Raw genomic sequence first — 20,822 nt, forward strand, 5'->3', positions numbered from 1 at the left:
TACCGCAGTTGCCCGAACAGTGTAACACTGTCAACACTGTCCGGGCAGCTGCGGCATAGCTGCCCGGGCAATGCAAAGTCAAATCACATTATTACTATCTATCTTATCTGCTAGGGTGCATGAATATCCGCCTATATAAGCCGGTCTGGGCGTCCTTCGACGGGCAAGGTGGGACTAAACGAAACCATCCACCCCGCCCATGCGCCCTCCACCGCTCGCAGGCGCGCCTCCAGCGGCCCACTAGGCAGCGCGCAGCGCCGCGACAGGCCGCTCGCACGCGCGCCTTACAGCGGCCCACAGAAATCGGCCCACCTAGGCGGTCCACGCGCAGCGCCGTGACAGGCGAGCTCTATCTTTAGTCCCACCTCGCCTGCTGGAGCTCGCTCGCACCAGTTTAAATAGCGCCCTGCCCTACACCAACGTGATCCGAAGTAATAGACCGCCTACTTTCACAACGCCGCATGGTTGGGCCCGTGGGCCTTGCGAGGCCGAAAAGCGTTCCCTTTCGCCGATCGGCTTGATCGGGAGCGACTTACTAAGCCTCGCTCGGCTCCGTGGCGGCGTTCTTTTTAAAAATAAAAAATAAATCTCTTAACTTGTTTTGCGAATATTATGTCAATTTTTTATTGTTTGGTTTTATATTTACTTTTCTAGTTTTCATAGGTTTTTTTCAATTCAAGTTTACTTCTTTTCTGATTTTTATTTTTTACAATACAATAGATTTTAAAAAAAATCTTCTAACTTGTTTTGTGAATATTACGTCAATTTTTTATTGTTTGGTTTTATACTTACTTTTCTAGTTTAATTATTTTCTCTTTTTTACAATACAACTCTTTTTAAAACTAAAAATAACAGTATCGATTTAAACACTTGATTGTTCAACAACATTTAAAAACCATCCATTCAAACACTCGATATTTCATTATAGTTTTCATAGATATTTTACATAGTACTAGAAATAAAACTTAACTAAAGAACATTATGAAAATAATTAAACATTACTAAACGACATTTTCAAATAAACCCTAAACTACTCGTCCTCCACGTCGCCGAAGTCTGCCTCATCATAGAGGCCGTCGCCGTTGTCGCTGTCGTCGCTGCTGCTGCTGCTGTCGTCGAGGGGCACCACGGGCACGGCCGGCGCAGCCATCGAGTCCTCGAGCGCGGCGTGATACCCGGGAAAGTCCTCCGGGTCCTCCGGGTGGACGGCGCCCGGGGCGACCTGAAGGTACTCCTGAATGAGCGGCGGCGGCTGCGGCATGTTCTCTGACTCCCGGAGCGCCGTCAGGTAGCCCGGCATGTCGTCCGGGTCGCCGGCCTCCGCCGCCAGCCGCCTGTACTCCGCCACCAATGCCGGCTCTGGCCGCTGCTGCGGCTGCTGCGGCTCGGCCGGAGGGGCGCGGCTGGACCCTGCGCCGTTCCTGCCCGCGTTACTGCTGGACTCGGCGATGTTCCTGCCCGCCGTACGGCGATCGCCGGGGCCGAGGCGGACAGCACCGCGGTCACCACCTGGGTCTCCGCGGGGCGCGGGCGGGTGCATGGCGCCGAAGTCGAGGCGGGCGCGGGTCGAGCGCGCCTCGCCGCGGCGGTACAGCTCAAAGCCGTACCCCGGCGGAGCTGGCACGATGCCGGCGACCGCCTGCGCGCGGTACGGCGCGGCTACCTCCTCGAAGGTGCGGCCGTCCCAGAGCTGATGCCGCCACGCGCGGTTGTGCTTCATGGGCGGGCGCGGGTCGGCGTAGGCGTGGAGGCGCCGCAGGTGATCGTCGGCGAGGCGGTCCGCCCAGTCGGGGTTGTTGGGGGCGTACTGGGGGTCGGCGAGCTCCTCCGGCGACAGGCGAGCCCTGTACAGGCCGACGGCGCGGGCGAAGAGGTGGGTGCCGACCTCGAGCACCGGCGCAACGGGAACGCCGTCGACGCTCAGGCGCCACCTCGCCGGCAGGCGCACGTCGGGCGCGGCGGGGATGCCAAAGTGGGCGAGCTCCTCCGCCTCCTCGGTCGTCAAGTTGGGGCGGGCCATCGTCAGCGAGAGGGAGAGGCACGGCGCGCGAGGTGGTGAAGAGCGCAAGAGGACGACACCGGCGACAAGGGGAGAAGGAGAGGCGAGGCGAGGGTGTTGTGTGAGCCGACGGAGGGCGCGAGGCGCTTTTTATAGGGCGTAGTGGTGGGTGGGGCGGGGGTGCCGGCGATCAATGCCGGTGGGCAGCCGAGCGGTCAAGGGCGCAGAAGGGCAGGCGGCGGCGTGTGAATCGGCGCCGGCGATTAATGCCTGGTACGCGAGGGCAGCGTGCGCAGGCGGTCAAGCGGTGGCGTGCGCAGGCGCGCGGCAAGCGGTGGCGTGTGAATCCGCGCCGCCCGTGGACCGACGCCGGCGACGGGACGGCTCACTGCGCCGGCGTTAATGGTTCGCCTAATCCGCGCCGAATTAATGGATTAGGTTTAGTGCGCGTGGGCCCGCCCTCCTCCTCACGCGGCGTACAGCGCCCACGTACGGGCGTATAGCGGGCCGTACGGACATGCGCCTCGCTACGCCGTGGTACGCCTCCCCCCATTTTAATTTCCCATCCTACCCCTACTTTCTTATTCTCACGAAAGGGTATCTTTTAATCTGGATCGTTGATGTGTCAGGGGGTTGTACCGAAGAAGAAGTGTTGGAAGGAATCATACCACGCCAAAAGATTTCGTCCTCTACCAACGGGATTTCTTGTTCACATGAGTCGATATGATTCATCCCAGTGAAGTCAAGACCCGTGGTGTACTGCCGGAGCATGGGAGTTCTGATTCTTTCATTGAAATGATTATGTAAAATGTTCTTAATTTCATCATGGGACGATGCAACCAAAGCTCCATCTTTTAGATGCCTGATGAAAATTTCCCTTCTCATGACCTGCTTGAATACGGAAATAAGAAGCATTTGCGTCTTTGGCAGCCAACCAATGTAGACTTGATCGTCGCTGTACGTGCCACAATACCCTCCATGGAACACAAGCCAAGGATGAGTCGGTTGTGCATCTGTTCAACGTGTGTCCTTTCACTAAGGAAGTTTGGCACCTCAGAGGCCGCAAGCATCCTTGCTTGGTGCCCATTGCATTCTTCAGGCCGGGACCATTTCTCCCTTGGCTTTACTGCTTTGTTTCCTGTCTTAAGGACAAAAGTTGCGTCGTCATATGTCGCTTGGCACATCTGGAACGAGCGCAATACAAGAATCTTCTGCAACCTCAGGTTGCTGGGCTAATGCTGCGCAGCTACTCCTCTCAAAGACTACGTAGTGTCCCTTCCCTTCCTTGTAAAGCCAGCGCTCCTGTTGTAGCGACCGGTTATGATTTTTTCTCTTTTTTTTCTTTCATTGTTAGCTCTTGTGTTTTTGCACCTGTACTTTTTTTCCTTGCTAGTTACAGCCTATTCTTTTTTCTGAGCCATGCATCTTTGCTGACTAACAACGACCTCAAATCCTCGACTAGATCATATGAGGAGCTAGTAATTAATAAGTTTTGCAGGGTTCCCTCATTGCAATGACTGGCCATAAGCGAGGCGTCTGAATGATTTGCTACGTTCCAAATGTTGACATGAGGATCATGAAACGAAAGCAAGATAGATTTTATCATATCAAAAGTACAGAGTCAGTTTGAATTATTTCTCAGGTTGTTTGTGCTTAGTGGTGTGTCACTTGAGAGAATTCAGCTCTTTCATGCCACTATTGACGAGCCATGTAGCTTAAGAAGATGCGTTATTGCCATGCGATGGAAATTTGCATGGAACTGAAGTTCAAGTTGGGTCAGAAAGGCTCTAAAAATTGTGGTCTTCAGCATTCCTATTGCTTTCAAAGCAGACACCCATGAATGTGCCTGTCGTAAAGGAGTGCTCGAGTTTGCCTCTATTTCGGTGAAGGTGACTTGGTTGAGTATGCCGCGACATATGAAGTATACATGGATGTCTACCTTTACAAGTTATTGTTTTTTTTTTGCTAAAGCCGAGTATTATTCCGCGTCTTCCCCATTTTCGATGAGGATTAGATAAAAGTTTTCCACATATGTACTCTAAGCATGACTTGTTATCTCTCCTTGCAAAGTGCAATTGTACGTCTTCGCCCAATAGCAAGGTTACTCTGCATAAGCGCTGAAGAATAATTAACTACTGTCACTGTAAATAATTAATATATGAAAACAATATCACTGAAAGAAAAGATTCTATAAATGCTACTTTCCATTTCTGAAACGTCATTGCCAGATTTAAGTGGAACAACGTTGTCAGCACCGTACCAGCGGCCATTGTGGATGGTCCCAGGAAAACGATCGAGATATTTGAGGTCTAGCTACTTCATTGCTAGTATTTACACCACTAACCTGTTTCCTGCAGATTCAGTCAAACCTGCAGTCTAGCACTTTAGCCTAGCTTGCTCTAGACAGAGCCATGGCCTCCAAACAGGCTGTGCATATGAAGCATGGGCAAGGCGAAACAAGCTATGCTCGCAACTCCAGTTTTCAGGTAGTATCTTATCTTTTCATTGAGTGGTCTCTATGACCTTTTATTTGATATTTGGCTTCCAAAACTGAAGATCCAGTTTTAAGGTAGTATCTTATCTTTTCATTGAGTGGTTTCTATGAGCTTTTATTTGACACTTCGCTTCCAAAAATGAACTAGTATTACCGTGATTTCAACGAAGAGCCGATAGAGCAATGTTAGAGAAGAAATCGGGGTGCATATAATTTGTTAAATGCTTGGTTGTATGTACCCTTTTGTAGCTCGTTGCATTTAATACTGGATACTGGCTTTCTCCTTCGCTCTCTGCATCCTAAGTTAATTAAACAACATGAAAGGAGAAGAGAAATGTCTTCAAGACAGAACAAATCCCTTTCTTGATAGTATTAACGTGTTCATGAAGAGTAATTCGTTGAAAAGTACTTTGGAGAATTTGGACACTGCGGGTAAAAAGAATATGCAGGCTAAAAGTGATGTCCTAGCAGATCAAGGCTTTCGTCAACAAATCAAAATATTTGTAAGAAATAGAATGTTCAAGACAAAAAAAGTGATTGTGTTGGGCGAGCTGGATAATGTTCTGCATTGCTACACCGGATTCAGCAGACAAAGCCACACAAAAAGTAGGAGCTGTGTAGCGAAATTGTAAAAAGAAAGAAATATATGTTGTCGCTTGTTGATGCGCTTAGCAGCCTGCTCTATGGTACTAGAAGATGGCTTTATAAAGATAAAAGCGTATGAGCTAATTAACACACCATTGAGCAAAAATAGTAGCTAGACTAGATTTTCTGAAGGACTACAACTTGATTGCAGAAGGCTGAGCAGAACAGGATGAAGCCCCTGATAGAAGAGGTCATCACGGACTTATGCAGCAGCACCAGTACCTTGTTGCACGGAAAGATAGTGATCGCGGACTTGGGATGCTCCTCTGGTCCAAATGCTCTAGCACTGGTATCGACTGCCATCAATGCCATCCACAACCATTGCGTTCAGTTACAGCAGCCACCACCGGAAATATGTGTGCTGCTCAATGACCTTCCTGACACTGACTTCAACATGGTCGTGAAGAGCTTGGTCACACTCCGTCAAAGCAAGAACCCTGTTGTCGTGACAGGTGTCGCACCGGGATCGTTTTACGAGCGCCTCTTCACTAGTAACTCCCTGCATGTTGTTTGCGCATCGAACAGCTTGCAATGGCTATCAAAGGTTAGAGCTCAAAGAATTGATCCAATTGGATTGCTTGTGAGTTTAAGCAAAATTTTACCTTTACAGGCTCCCGAAGATCTAACGAGGAACCGCATCCCAGCGTTCGACATTGATGAGCATGCTAGGCGTGAAATGCTCCCAATGGTCCGTGAGGCTTATGAAAAACAATTCAGGAAAGATTTCGAGCTTTTCCTGGAGCTGAGAGCCAAAGAGTTGGTCTCAGGAGGCCGGATGGTTATTTCCCTGGTAGGGACGCGTTCTGATGTAATCGCCTCCAAATTCTCTCTTTTCCCGGGAATTGTAGCTCAGATTCTAAGTGTAATGGTCGCGGAGGTACATTTATTTGCCCTTTTCTAGTATAGCAGATTATCTATTGCAATTGTATGTGCGGTTATTTTACCTCCCAATCTCATGACATGTCTGACAGGGTGTGATCGACAAAGCAAAATTTGATTGTTTCTATGTACCGCTCCATGGACCTTCCATCGAACAGGTAAGGGAGATCATCAAAGAAGAGGGGTCCTTTTCGATCAAGGAGATGCGTGTCCATGACCCTACAGCCGAAATGAACATTGCTCTGAGCAGCCCAAGAAAGTTTGTGAATAATCTGATAGCCTTATTTGAGCCGATAATAGTCCAGCATTTTGGAGAGGTTATGGATGAATTTGTGAGGGCGGCTGAGCTGCATTGGAGTCTGGATGTGGATGGGAGCTTGCGAGAGGAGCGGGTCAGAACCTCCCGAGCTATGCTGGTTGTATCCCTCGCGAAGGCATGAAGATGAGGTATAGGTGCATGAAGATACATGCACCACATTTAATGAGATCGTACTTGATTGTGTGGAATGGACATATAAATAAGCAAAATCGTGTTGTTGTCTATGTAACATTGTGTGATGGATGTATGGCGTGCACAAATTCAGACTGACATTTGTGTCATGTATCGGTTTTAGGAAGATATGCAATGAGAGTAAAGGAGCCCTAAAGGAGAATAAATGTTGAATCCACCGCCAATTCACATAGATTTCCCTATGTATTTACTTATTGGATCGACTAGCTAAGCCTATTAATGAAATTTCCTTCGATCTAAAATACTTCAATTTACATGTTGGTCCTAAGTAGTTTATCTTTATATTTGACCAACTTTACACAAAAATATATCAAAATGTACAACATCAACTACACTTAGTATGAAAATATATTCATTGAGAATCTCATGAAACTAATATGTTATTGTTGATATGGGCACATTTTTTTATGGATTTAATCAAACTTAAGAATGTTTGACTTAGGACAAACTTGAACTATTTCGAAATAGAGGTAGTACTTGCTAACGATTGAAACATATCTCTTCTGTACTACTTAGAAAAAATAAGTAGCGTTTCTTTTCCTATCAGGCAGAACTCTTCGTCAACCGGTTCCACGTCCCTTCACTGTTTTTATTATCAGCCCGGTTTTTCCCACCACGCCATAATTGACCGCACCTTGCCAGTACACTGCTCAATCACATTAATTGACTTACATTTTACAGCACTACATCAACTCCACCTTACCTTTTGCATCAATTTCATATATAACATACTTAGGTACCATAAGAGACTACATACGAAGCAAAATTGGTGATTTTACACTGTAAAGTTTATCTATGTACATCCGTATGTAGTCCATAATGAAATCTCTAGAAATACTTATATTAATTTACAGAGGAAGTATATGACAAACAGTCGTATGTACGTACATATTTTTATCAAATAGATAGATGTGTCGAGTAACTTCACTGTCACTAACATTCTATCAATAGATCGTTTTTCCTCTGGTCCTGGCAGCTAGAACCCTAGCCGCCGCCAGGGGGCCAATCTTCTAGCGTCGTCCTCCAGCGGCTCGCCCCCACCGGCGACCTCGGTCATCGTTGGTGAGGGGGCTTGCCGGATCCACGCGTGCGGATCATTTTAGTTTCTCGTAGTGTAGGTTTTTAGGTTGTTCATCGTCTTGGCTTTGGCGGCGACGATGACGGCGCTGAATAAAGGTTCTTCAGATCCATCCCTGGCGAGAAATTCGGTCCTATGATTGGGGATGAATTTGGAAAGCAGTATGTTCAAGCAAGGATGGCGTGGCGGCGGCGGCATCCTGGTGGTGGACCTGTGTTCTCATGCTCCACCGTTGCGACGGCGTTTACTCCAGCGTCGGCGAGGAGCTTGGGAGGTAGTCCTGGAGCAGATGCAGATTATGGTCTGCGTCGATGACATCTGGAAGACGGAACATGTGCTGGGTTCGTGGATGGCAGATATGGTTTCCTCCTTCGACGTCTTAGTCATGGTGGGGTGCCAGATCTGGAGCTCGATGGCGTGTCCAGAGTGTTGCTCCGGTCTGATTCGTTCGAAGGCAATGACTTCACTTTTGGTGAGCCACCTTGGAGGTCCGCAAAGCTGCATATTAACGATGGAGCCGCGTGAAGCTCGGGTGAGGAGGTGATCCGTCATTTTTTCTTTGGTGGCTACTACGGAGGTGTTGGAGGCAGGTGACGGGCATTGATATGAAGCTCAGAGATGTTCTGCTATCTTTTCAGTTTTGTCATATTGATCCTTACGTGACTTGTATTTTGATCTTTATAATACTACTAAATGCGCACGTGCAACACACGTTAATATTTAGGCAATATATTAATTGCACGCGGATATTAGGTATGCTATTATTTGTGTGTTAATCCTGTGATTAGCGCAATATTTGGTATGATATTAATTGCACGTTAAACACATTTAACGCTAGCCATTGAAGCAGTATAGGTCGTTGGATTGACTTAGTTCGATGGCCGAGATCAGTTGGATTTGCCCCTTTGGGTCCTTTTATATCTACTAGTAAAAATGCACGTGCAATACACGTTAACATTTAGGCAATATATTAATTGCATGTGAAATTAGGAATGCTATCATTTGTGTTAACTCTGTGATTAGTGCATTATTTGGTATGATAGTAACTACATGTTAAACACGTCGAACGCTCGCCATTGGAGCAATGTAGGTCGTTGGATTGACTTAGTTTGATGGCCAAGATCAGTTGGATCTGCCCCTTTGGGTTTTTTTTATATTGGTATAGATATCTATACCAATATAAAAATATTCAAATGGCCAGATCCAAATCATCTCGACCGTCAAATCATGTTATCTAGCGGTTCAAATCGCTCCAATGTTGAGCACCAAACACGTTTAACACTCTAATTACCCACCACTGCCATTGGTTATGAACACGTTTTGACTCAACGCTATCTCTTGAAATCTGTCGTGTAATTAATATCCTACCATTCCCGTGAAAAAGTAATTAATATCTAACCAAATACCAACGTGCAACAGATATATCTTACCTAATATAACGTGCAACTAATATCCTACCTAATATAAACGTGCATTGCACGTACATTATTACTAGTTGGTATAAATGAATGAGACACGTATTATGATGCAAAAAGAAAACTTCACTATCACTGTGGTGGCCATAAGATGGACAGCTGCTCATTCACGGGGTGGGGAAAACATTGAAGGAAATATGCCCTAGAGGCAATAATAAAGTTATTATTTATTTCCTTATATATCATGATAAAAGTTTACTATTCATGCTAGAATTGTATTAACCGAAAACATAATACATGTGTGAATACATAGACAAACAGAGTGTCACTAGTATGCCTCTACTAGACTAGCTTGTTGATCAAAGACGGTTATGTTTCCTAACCATGGACAAAGAGTTGTCATTTGATTAACAGGATCACATCATTAGATGAATGATCTGATTGACATGACCCATTCCATTAGCTTAGCACCCGATCGTTTAGTATGTTGCTTTTGCTTTCTTCATGACTTATACATGTTCCTATGACTATGAGATTTTGCAACTCCCGTTTGCCGGAGGAACACTTTGTGTGCTACCAAACGTCACAATGTAACTGGGTGATTATAAAGGAGCTCTACAGGTGTCTCCAAAGGTACATGTTGGGTTGGCGTATTTCGAGATTAGGATTTGTCACTCTGATTGTCGGAGAGGTATCTCTGGGCCCTCTCGGTAATGCACATCACATAAGCCTTGTAGGCATTGCAACTAATGAGTTAGTTGTGAGATGATGTATTACGGAACGAGTAAAGAGACTTGCCGGTAACGAGATTGAACTAGGTATTGGATACCGACGATCGAATCTCGGGCAAGTAACATACCGATGACAAAGGGAACAACGTATGTTGGTATGCGGTCTGACCGATAAAAGATCTTCGTAGAATATGTAGGAGCCAATATGAGCATCCAGGTTCTGCTATTGGTTATTGACCGGAGACATGTCTCGGTCATGTCTACATTGTTCTCGAACCCGAAGGGTCCGCACGCTTAACGTTACGATGACAGTATCATTATGAGTTTATATATTTTGATGTACTGAAGGTTGTTCGGAGTCCCGGATATGATCACGGACATGACGAGGAGTCTCACAATGGTCGAGACATAAAGATTGATATATTGGACGGCTATATTCGGACACCGGAAGTGTTTCGGGTGATTTCGGAGAAAACCTGAGTGCCGGAAGGGTTACGGGAACCCCCCGGGGAAATATTGGGCCTTAGTGGGCCTGAGGTGAGAGAGAGGGCAGCAACCCATGAGGTGGCGCGCCCCCTCCCATGGGGAGTCCGAATTGGACTAGGGGAGGGGGGCGCGGCCCATCTTTCCCTCTCCCTCTCCCTCTCTTTCATTCCCCCTTCTCTCTTCCTAGTTGGACTAGGAAAGGGGATTCCTACTCCTACAAGGAGGAGGACTCCCCCCTCCTTGGCGCGCCCCAAGGGCCGGCCGGCCTCTCCCCCTTGCTCCTTTATATACAGGGGCAGGGGGCACCTCTAGACACACAAGTTGATCTTCGTGATCGTTCTCTTAGCTGTGTGCGGTGCCCCCCTCCACCATAATTCTCGATAATATTGTAGCGGTGCTTAGGCGAAGCCCTGCGACGGTAGAACATCAAGATCGTCACCACGCCGTCGTGCTGACGAAACTCTTCCCCGACACTTTGCTGGATCGGAGTCGGGGATCGTCATCGAGCTGAACGTGTGCTAGAACTCAGAGGTGCCGTAGTTTCGGTGCTTGATCGGTCAGGCCGTGAAGACGTACGACTACATCAACCGCGTTGTGCTAACGCTTCCGCTTCCGGTCTACGAGGGTACGTAGACAACACTCTCCCCTCTCGTTGCTATGCATCACCATGATCTTGCGTGTGTGTAGGAATTTTTTTGAAATTACTACGTTCCCCAACAGTGGCATCCGAGCCTAGGTTTTATGTGTTGATGTTATATGCACGAGTAGAACACAAGTGAGTTGTGGGCGATATAAGTCATACTACTTACCAGCATGTCATACTTTGGTTCGGCGGTATTGTTGGATGAAGCGGCCCGGACCGACATTACGCGTACGCTTACGCGAGACTGGTTTTACCGCCGTGCTATGCACACAGGTGACTAGCGGGTGTCAGTTTCTCCAACTTTAGTTGAACCGAGTATGGCTACGCCCGGTCCTTGAGAAGGTTAAAACAGCACCAACTTGATAAACTATCGTTGTGGTTTTGATGCGTAGGTAAGAACGGTTCTTGCGAAGCCCGTAGCAGCCATGTAAAACTTGCAACAACAAAGTAGAGGACGTCTAACTTGTTTTTGCAGGGCATGTTTTATGTGATATGGTCAAGACGTGATGTGATATAAGTTGTTGTATAAGATGATCATGTTTTGTTGAAGTTATCGGCAACTGGCAGAAGCCTTATGGTTGTCTCTTTATTGCATAAGATGCAAGCGACAAATAATTGCTTTACAATTATCGCTATGCGATAGCAATAGTTGCAAGAGCAATAGTTGGCGAGACGACCATGTGACGACACATTAATATAGATCAAGATGATGGAGATCATGGTGTCATGCCGGTGACGATGGAAATCATGACGATGATTTGGAAATGGAGATCAAAGGCACAAGATGATGATGGCCATATCATGTCACATATTTTGATTGCATGTGATGCTTATCTTTTATGCATCTTATCTTACTTTAATTGACGGTAGCATTATAAGATGATCTCTCACTAAATTTTAAGATAAAAGTGTTCTCCCTGAGTATGCACCGTTGCCAAAGTTCGTCGTGCCCAGACACCACGTGATGATCGGGTGTAATAAGCTCTACGTCCATCTACAACGGGTGCAAGCCAGTTTTGCACACGCAGAATACTCAGGTTAAACTTGACGAGCCTAGCATATGTAGATATGGCCTCGGAACACTGAGACCGAAAGGTCGAGCGTGAATCATATAGTAGATATGATCGACATAGTGATGTTCACCATTGAAAACTACTCCATTTCACGTGATGATCGGTTATGGTTTAGTTGATTTGGATCACGTGATCACTTAGAAGATTAGAGGGATGTCTTTCTAAGTGGTAGTTCTTAAGTAATATGATTAATTGAACTTTAATTTATCATGAACTTAGTCTTGATAGTATTTGCATATCTATGTTGTAGATCAATAGCTCGCGTTATTGCTTCCCTATGTTTTATATGTGTTCCTAGAGAAAACTAAGTTGAAAGATGATAGTAGCAATGATGTGGACTGGGTCCGTGATCTGAGGTTTATCCTCATTGCTGCACAGAACAATTATGTCCTTGATGCACCGCTAGGTGACTGACCTATTGCAGGAGCAGATGCAGACGTTATGAACATTTGCTAGCTCAATATGATGACTACTTGATAGTTTAGTGCACCATGCTTAACAGCTTAGAATCGGGATTTCAAAGACGTTTTGAACGTCATGGACCATATGAGATGTTCCAGGAGTTGAAGTTAATATTTCAAGTAAATACCCGAGTTGAGAGATATGAAGTCTCCAACAAGTTCTATAGCTAAAAGATGGAGGAGAATAGCTCAAGCAGTGAGCATGTGCTCAGATTGTCTGGGTACTACAATCGCTTGAATCAAGTGGGAGTTAATCTTCCAGATAAAATAGTGATTGACAGAATTCTCCAGTCACCATCACCAAGTTAGTAGAACTTCGTGATGAACTATAATATGCAAGGGATAACGGAAATGATTCTCAAGCTTTTCATGATGCTGAAATAGACGAAGGTAGAAATCAAGAAAAGCATCAAGTGTTGATGGTAAAACTACTAGTTTCAAGTAAAGGGACAAAGGGAAGAAAGGGGAACTTCAAGAAGAATGGCAAACAAGTTGCTGCTCAAGTGAAAAAACCCAAGTCTGGACCTAACCCTGAAACTGAGTGCTTCTACTGCAAAGGGACTGGTCATTGGAAGCAGAACTACCCCAAGTAATTGGCGGATAAGAAGGATGGCAAAGTGAACATAAGTATATTTGCTATACATGTTAGTGTTTATAGCAAACCCTTAGTATTTGATACTAGTTCAGTTGCTAAGATTAGTAACTTGAAACGGGAGTTGCAAAATAAACAGAGACTAGTTAAGGGTGAAGTGACGATGTGTATTGGAAGTGGTTCCAAGATTGATATGATCATCATCGCACACTCCCTATACTTTCGGGATTAGTGTTGAACCTAAAATAAATGTTATTTAGTGTTTGCGTTGAGCATAAATATGATTGGATCATATTTATTGCAATACGGTTATTCATGTAAGTTAGAGAATAATTGTTGTTCTGTTTACATGAATAAAACCTTCTATGGTCATACACCCAATGAAAATGGTTTGCTGGATCTCGATCATGGTGATACACATTCTCATAATATTGAAGCCAAAAGATGCAAAGTTAATAATGATAGTGCAACTTATTTGTGGCACTACCGTTTAGGTCATATTGGTGTAAAGCGCATGAAGAAAATCCATGTTGATGAGCTTTTGGAATCACTTGATTATGAATCAGTTGATGCTTGCGAACCGTGTCTCATGGGCAAGATGACTAAGACCCCGTTCTCCGAAACAATAGAGCAAGCAACTGACTTATTGGAAATAATACATACTGATGTATGCAGTCCGATGATTGTTGAGGCTCGCGGCGGGTATCGTTATTTTCTGACCTTCCACTACTAGGAAAAGGGCTATAGATAAGATTGACACTAATGGCGCACCAGGGAGGCAGTGCGCCACTACTATATACTAATGGCGCACCAGTTGGTGATGCGCCATTAGTTTGGAAGACACTAATGGCGCACCAGAAAACAGGTGCGCCACTAATGATAATTTTTTTTTCATTTTTACATACATACTAATGGCGCATCCTACCGAAGTGCGCCATTACTAGTTCTAACTAGTAATGACGCACCAGACAGGGAGTGCGCCAGTACTGAATTTTTTTTATTCTTTTTTTTGCAAAACTATTAATGGTGCACCGCCTCACAGTGCCTCATTACTAGTTTAAACTACTAATGGCGCACCCTGTAGAAATGCTCCATTAGTATATATTTTGATATCATGAATATTTTTAAATATCATGGGCATTTTTTGGTATCATGACTATTTTTAAATTTCATGGGCACTTTTTGAATTCATTAATATTTTTTCAAATTTGATGATATTTTTTCATATTCAATATGATAAAATATTGAATATTCATGAGGGCACTCGATTTCAATCCCCCTCCATCTTGATCTCGATTCCCCCTCCATCTCGATCTCGATCCCACCCGCGCCTCCTCTCCCCTCTTCATTTTTTAAAAAATAATAATAAAAAAGTGTAGACTACAATTGTTGTTAAATAACAATTATTACTATTTTTATAAGAAAATATTACTGTTTCATATTCATATTCATTTTCTAAAAAATTATTACATGCAACAAAAAAAATTACTTATGGCGCACCTCTGGCTGGTGCGCCATTGCTATATATAAAAAAAGATTACTAATGGCGCACCTCTGCCTGCCTGGTGCGCCATTGCTATGTAAAAAAAAGATTACTAATGGCGCACCTCTGCCCGGTGCGCCATTGCTATGTAAAAAAAGATTACTAATGGCGCACCGACCGCTGGTGCGCCATTAGTAAGATTCCCCCTAGCTAATTCCCTCCCTCTCGCCAGATCCCCTTCATCCCTCTCCCTCGCCCCCTAGCTAATTCCCCCCGCTGCCCCGATCCATGCCGCCGCCGACGACCCCCCGCACCCTCCCCCGCTCCATCGCCGCCGACGACCCATCGCACCCTTCCCCGCTCCACCGCCGCCGCCGACGCCCCGCACCCTCCCCCGCTCCACCGCCGCCGCCGACCCCCTGCACCCTCCCCCGGCCCGCTCCACCGCGGCCGCCGACACCCCGCACCCTCCCCCGCTTTTTGATAATATTTTCAAATAACAAATTTGATGATATTTTCAAATAACAAATTTTATGATATTTTCAATTAAAAATAAAAAACAAATTTGATGATATTAAAAAAACAAATTTGATGATATTTAATGATATATTTTGTTCTAGTCCTCATCAAAATAACAAATTTGATAAAAAAAAAATTATTAGATGCAACAAGAAATAATGAAAAAAAGAAGTTAGTAATGGCGCACCAGAGGAGGGTGTGCCATTGCTATCAGAAAAAAAAAAGTTACTAATGGCGCACCAGAGAATGGTGCGCCATTGCTATGAGTGTTTTTATGGCGCACCCCTCGATGGTGCGCCATTACTAACATTCCCCCCTCTATAGCTGGATATCCGACCCTTCGCCCGATACCTCCTTCCCTCTCCCTCGCCAGATCCCCTTCCATCCCTCGCCACACCCGCTCCGGCTCCCCCGCGCCGCTGCCCCCGCTCCCCCGCGCCGCCGCCCCGCGCCCCCCGACCCGCGAAGCACGTCGCCATCGGCCTCCCCACGACCAACCGAGGCGCCCAGGAGGATCGCCGTCGTCTTCCTCTTCGACTATGAGGACCCGGACGAGCTCGGACGCCCTCGAGCCACCCCTTAAACACCGCCGCCGACCCCGACCCCGACCCCTCCGGCGATTGGCCATGCCCGCCCAGGTACCTCTCCTCCTTCCTCCCTCTCCACCCTTCCTCCCCATTCCCTCCCTCCCTAGTTCTTCTTGCTATATGGATCAGAACGTATGGAGCATTACTATTGCTATATGGAGCATTACTATTGTTCTTCTCTGAACCATTACCATTCCCTCCCTCCCTAGTTCTTCCTCCCCATTAATTTGCAGGATCAGAACAAGTTTGTAACAGGATGCTCTACAATGTTGATTAGGTGCATTACTATTGCTATATGCTCTAGTTTGTATCAATGTGATTGTAGTTTTTCTTGTCATCAAGTTTAGTTGATGTTTATTTAAATATATCTTATATGATCAGCCACTCTATGTATATTGTGGCTTGAAGGTTCTGGAAGAACGTTTTTCCTTCAAATTCTATCTGATGGCATTGTCCTAGACACCCTAGTTGTGTTGTTAATTGTGCTTCTATTAAAAGAATTGGGAGTTACTCACTGTACTAGAACTCTGTAGGTTGAATTTTGGTTAACTAATACTGACGTTATGAGAATGTAAGCACCTATTGTTGCTACTGATATCATTGGCTCATTGCTGCCTTTGTGCAATGCAGAACTGTTAAGAGTGATTTGGAGGATTCAAGATTCTGTGAAGCTCTTTTGACATTTAAAACTCAGAACTGAAGGTACTTAATAAACTCAAAAGCATTGATGATAACTCTTGTTGCCTAGAAACAGAGGTAGTTTACATATTGCATTGCTGGTGTTTGTTTATGTTCAGAGTTTAAGCATGTGTAGTCTAGTGTAGTGTAGTGTAGTGAGCTTGTTCTAGTGTAGTGAGGTCTGAACCATTGCATGATGTAGTGTAGTGTAGTGAGCTCTGAACCATGCTTAGTGTTGAGTACTTCAAGTTTACTGAACCTATTCATTTTTGTGGACTTAGTGAACATGATAAGACAAGCTAGATGCTCTATTTTTAATTAACAGTAATCCATGATCAGCAACAGTTTCTTTCACTAATTTTTAGTTAAAAACAATCCATGGTTTTTTTCAGCTAAAACTATTCATGATTTTTTGTTGGGTGACCTATTAGATCTGGAATGGAAGCTCACATAAGTTGAGCTGATTTTTGTCCATATGAAAGCAGAGGACCATATGGTATGTGGCCTTTTCATCCATATGAAAGTAGAGGCACATTGTGGTGCTAGTTTGCTGGGTTTTGTCTCCGACCATCATGTCGTGATGATTTTGCAGGTACCCTGAGAGGCCCTTGAGTTTGCCGGAATGTCGATTAACTTCCGTTCCGGAAAATTCGGATACTCCATATGTCTTATTTTCAGCAAAGGTCATGCTGAAATTTTCCCTGAATTTTAGCATGACTTTGCTAAAAAAAACGGACATATGGGGTACTTGCTACTAATTCGTGGGCCGGGGTATCTTAGTACTTAATTAAGTAGGATCAACTGCCTCGCCATTCTTGATGCATTAAACCATAGGTGGCAATAGAGCCAAGTGATTAGGCCCAACTTAGAATTCTCGTTAGCATCGATAAACCCTAGATGATAAACCCAACATAGGTGGCAATAGAGCCAAGTGATTAGTGCCAAGTGATTAGGCCCAACCTAGGGTGCCTCGGCATCGATAAACCCTAAATGATGAAAACTTAACTTGGCTTCTATAGGGTGCCTCGGTGTCGATGAGAACCTAAATGATGTACGCTTAGGCTTTTAGGGTGCCTCGGCGTCGACAAAACCTAAATGATGAAAGCTTAGGCTTTGAGGGTACCTCGACGTCGACAAACCCTAAATGATAAAACCTTGGCTTTTAGGGTGCCTCGGTGTCGATAAGAACCTAAATGATGAAAGATTAGGCTTTTAGGGTGCCTCGGCGTCGACAAACCCTAAATGATAAAAGCTTAGCTTTAGGATGCCTCGGTGTCGACAAACCCTAAATGATGTAGTTTTGAATTATGAACGTAGGATATGTCGTCATCATCATAGGACGACGAAAGTCTCCGGCGGAGTGCGACTGGTGCCACGACGATCAAGGTATGTGCGACATGCCTCTCCTAGACGATGATCGGCGCTTCAGCATTAAGCTCGAGGAGACCTTCGAAGTTGAAACGGTACACAACGAGGACAAGTGTTATTTTCGTAATTAAGCATGACTTCAACTATTTCAACGTGTAATTTTCATCTTTTACAATTCGAGTATAGCTTATCCCATGCCATGCAAGACGCTATGTCTTGGAGAGGATGGATTTTGAAGACCATGAAATTTCTAAAACAAAGAAAATTCACCTAAGGACTCATCACGATGTGGACTTTGAAGTAAATCTATATAATTCTGAGAGCATAACCCATTTTGGTTGCAAAAATTGGGAAGCATTTTGCAAGATGTATGATTTTGATGAGGGTATGCTTATCACCATGGATCTTGGTAATCCTGACATCAACCAAGACAACATGCACATTTGGGTCCTTGTTGATACGCCTCCAGTACTACCGCTATGTGAGTTTCTCAAACATAGTTATTAGCTAATTTATATTGTTTATTTCAAAATAGTTGATAGCTTATTTCCATTGACAGCTTATTTTTATTATTCAAAGAATGTGCGGGAGATGGTAGACAAAACCCACTACACTGATGGCTCCAAATTAACAACTTACAAGGAGAAAAATCATCTGGTCGGATTTTGTACTGACATTGAGAATTACACTATCCACAATCAAACTCCTCAACATTATGGTAAATACGTGCCACTAATGCATGTGTTCAACTATGGTAACTACCATGGAGATACCCTGGTAAGATTTTTACTATTACGACATTCATGCATCTTTTGCATACTTCTAAAACTAGTACACAATTGCTAACTATGAAGTTATTACTATGTTTTTCAACAGATAATCCCAGAGAATTGTGTGCCCCATATGATGTATCTGAAAGGTAGTGTTAATGTTTTGAACATACAGCCAGGTCGTCCTACGAATCTCAACTGTCCATACAAGATTTCTAAAAGAAGTGGAGACATGAAAATCAAAGGATGGAAAAAATGTATGGACAGTCGTAAGGAGCTTCTTGGAAGCAAAAGGAAGCGAAGCGCAAGAATTGGAGACAGGATGTTCTCCATTCTCCATAATGGAGAGTCAGGGTCTATATTGTTTTATGCTATTTTAGCTTAAATAGGGTATTTAGGTCCTGCCTAATACTGATGATCATGTGCTAAGAACAATTAAGTAGGGTTGGTTCGATGACTATCAAGATGATGATCGTATGACTTGTTATGAATAACGAGTAGAAGTTGTATGATGATGATTAGTAGGACTTGTTAGGATTAGTATTACTTCCGACAAACTCGATACTCGCGGTCTCGAGACTTGTAATGTTTTATCTTTGTTCGGTCTTTTGAATTCGGAGACTAATATGATGAATTGTATTCGGAGACTAATCTTCTATTTGTATTCGATGAATCTGCTGTTGCTGTGTGCTACTGTCTATCTTCTATCAAATAATATATTTTGTAACATGTGCAAAAATCAGAAAAGTAAAAAAAAACTAATATTCATACTAATGGCGCATCACTACAGAGTGCGGCATTAGTATGCCAAGTATACTAATGGCGCATCCATCCGTAGTGCGCCATTAGTGTGCCAAAGCACATGGTTAAATATGGCCCCTGGAAGGCACACTAATGGCGCACCAGTGGTGCGCCATTAGTAAAAATTACTAGTGGCGTGCTACTAATGGCGCACCAGTGATGCGCCATTAGTAGGCAAAACTGGTGCGCCATTAGTAGGCCTTTTCCTCGTAGTGTTCATAGATGATTTAAGCAGATATGGGTATATCTACTTGATGAAACATAAGTCTGAAACATTTGAAAAGTTCAAAAACTTCAGAGTGAAGTGGAAAATCATCGTGACAAGAAAATAAAGTTTCTACGATCTGATCGCAGAGACAAATATTTGAGTTACGAGTTTGGTCTTCAATTAAAACAATGTGAAGTAGTTTCACAACTCATGCCACCTGGAACACCACAGTGTAATGGTGTGTCCGAACGTCGTAACCGTGCTTTATTAGATATGGTGCGATCTATGATGTTTCTTACCGATTACCACTATCATTTTGGGGTTATGCATTAGAGACAGCTACATTCACATTAAATAGGGCACCATCTAAATCCGTTGAGACGACACCGTATGAACTGTGGTTTGGCGATAAACCTAAGCTGTCGTTTCTTAAAGTTTGGGACTGCGATGCTTATGTCAAAAAGTTTCAACATGATAAGCTCGAACCCAAATCGGAGAAGTAAATCTTCATAGGATACCCAAAAGAAAATGTTGGGTACACCTTCTATCACAGATCCGAAGGCAAGTTATTCATTGCTAAGAATTGATCCTTTCTAGAGAAAGAGTTTCTCTTGAAAGAAGTGAGTGGGAGGAAAGTAGAACTTGATGAGGTAACTGTACCTGATCCCTTATTGGAAAGTAGTACATCACAGAAACCGGTTTCTGTGACACCTGCACCAATTAGTGAGGAAGTTAATGATAATGATCATGAAACTTCAGAACAAGTTACTACTGAACCTCGTAGATCAACCAGAGTAAGATCCGCACCAGAGTGGTACGGTAATCCTGTTCTGGAAGTCATGCTACTAGATCATGATGAACCTGTGAACTATGAAGATGCGATGGTGAGCCCAGATTCCGGAAAATGGCTTGAAGCCATGAAATCTGAGATGGGATCCATGTATGAGAACAAAGTGTGGACTTTGGTTGACTTGCCCAATGATAGGCAAGCAATTGATAATAAATGGATCTTCAAGAAGAAGACTGACGCTGACGGTAATGTTACTATCTACAAAGCTTGACTTATCGCAAAAGGTTTTCGACAAGTTCAAGGGATTGACTACGATGAGACCTCACCCGTAGCGATGCTTAAGTCTGCCCGAATCATGTTAGCAATTGCCGCATTTTATGATTATGAAATTTGGCAGATGGATGTCAAAACTGCATTCCTGAATGGATTTCTGGAAGAAGAGTTGTATATGATGCAGTCGGAAGGTTTTGTCGATCCAAAGGGAACTAACAATGTGTGCAAGCTCCAGCGATCCATTTATGGACTGGTGCAAGCCTCTCGGAGTTGGAATAAACGGTTTGATAATGTGATCAAAGCATTTGGTTTTGTACAGACTTTTGAAGAAGCCTGTA

At 44.3% G+C, this 20,822-nt stretch overlaps 1 protein-coding gene across 1 annotated transcript; it reads left to right on the plus strand.

Annotated features, from left to right (window-relative positions):
• The first annotated feature begins 4,246 nt into the window (after positions 1-4,246).
• Positions 4,247-6,671, plus strand: LOC123059262 (inactive anthranilate O-methyltransferase 1). The gene is made up of 4 exons (XM_044481869.1): positions 4,247-4,485; positions 5,290-5,682; positions 5,749-6,015; positions 6,110-6,671. The coding sequence occupies exons 1-4, from the start codon at positions 4,411-4,413 to the stop codon at positions 6,455-6,457; spliced, it is 1,083 nt and encodes a 360-aa protein (XP_044337804.1). The 5' UTR covers positions 4,247-4,410; the 3' UTR covers positions 6,458-6,671.
• Positions 6,672-20,822: the final 14,151 nt, after the last annotated feature.

The sequence above is a fragment of the Triticum aestivum genome, chromosome 3A, assembly GCF_018294505.1.
Source record: "Triticum aestivum cultivar Chinese Spring chromosome 3A, IWGSC CS RefSeq v2.1, whole genome shotgun sequence".
Taxonomy (NCBI): Eukaryota; Viridiplantae; Streptophyta; class Magnoliopsida; order Poales; family Poaceae; genus Triticum; species Triticum aestivum.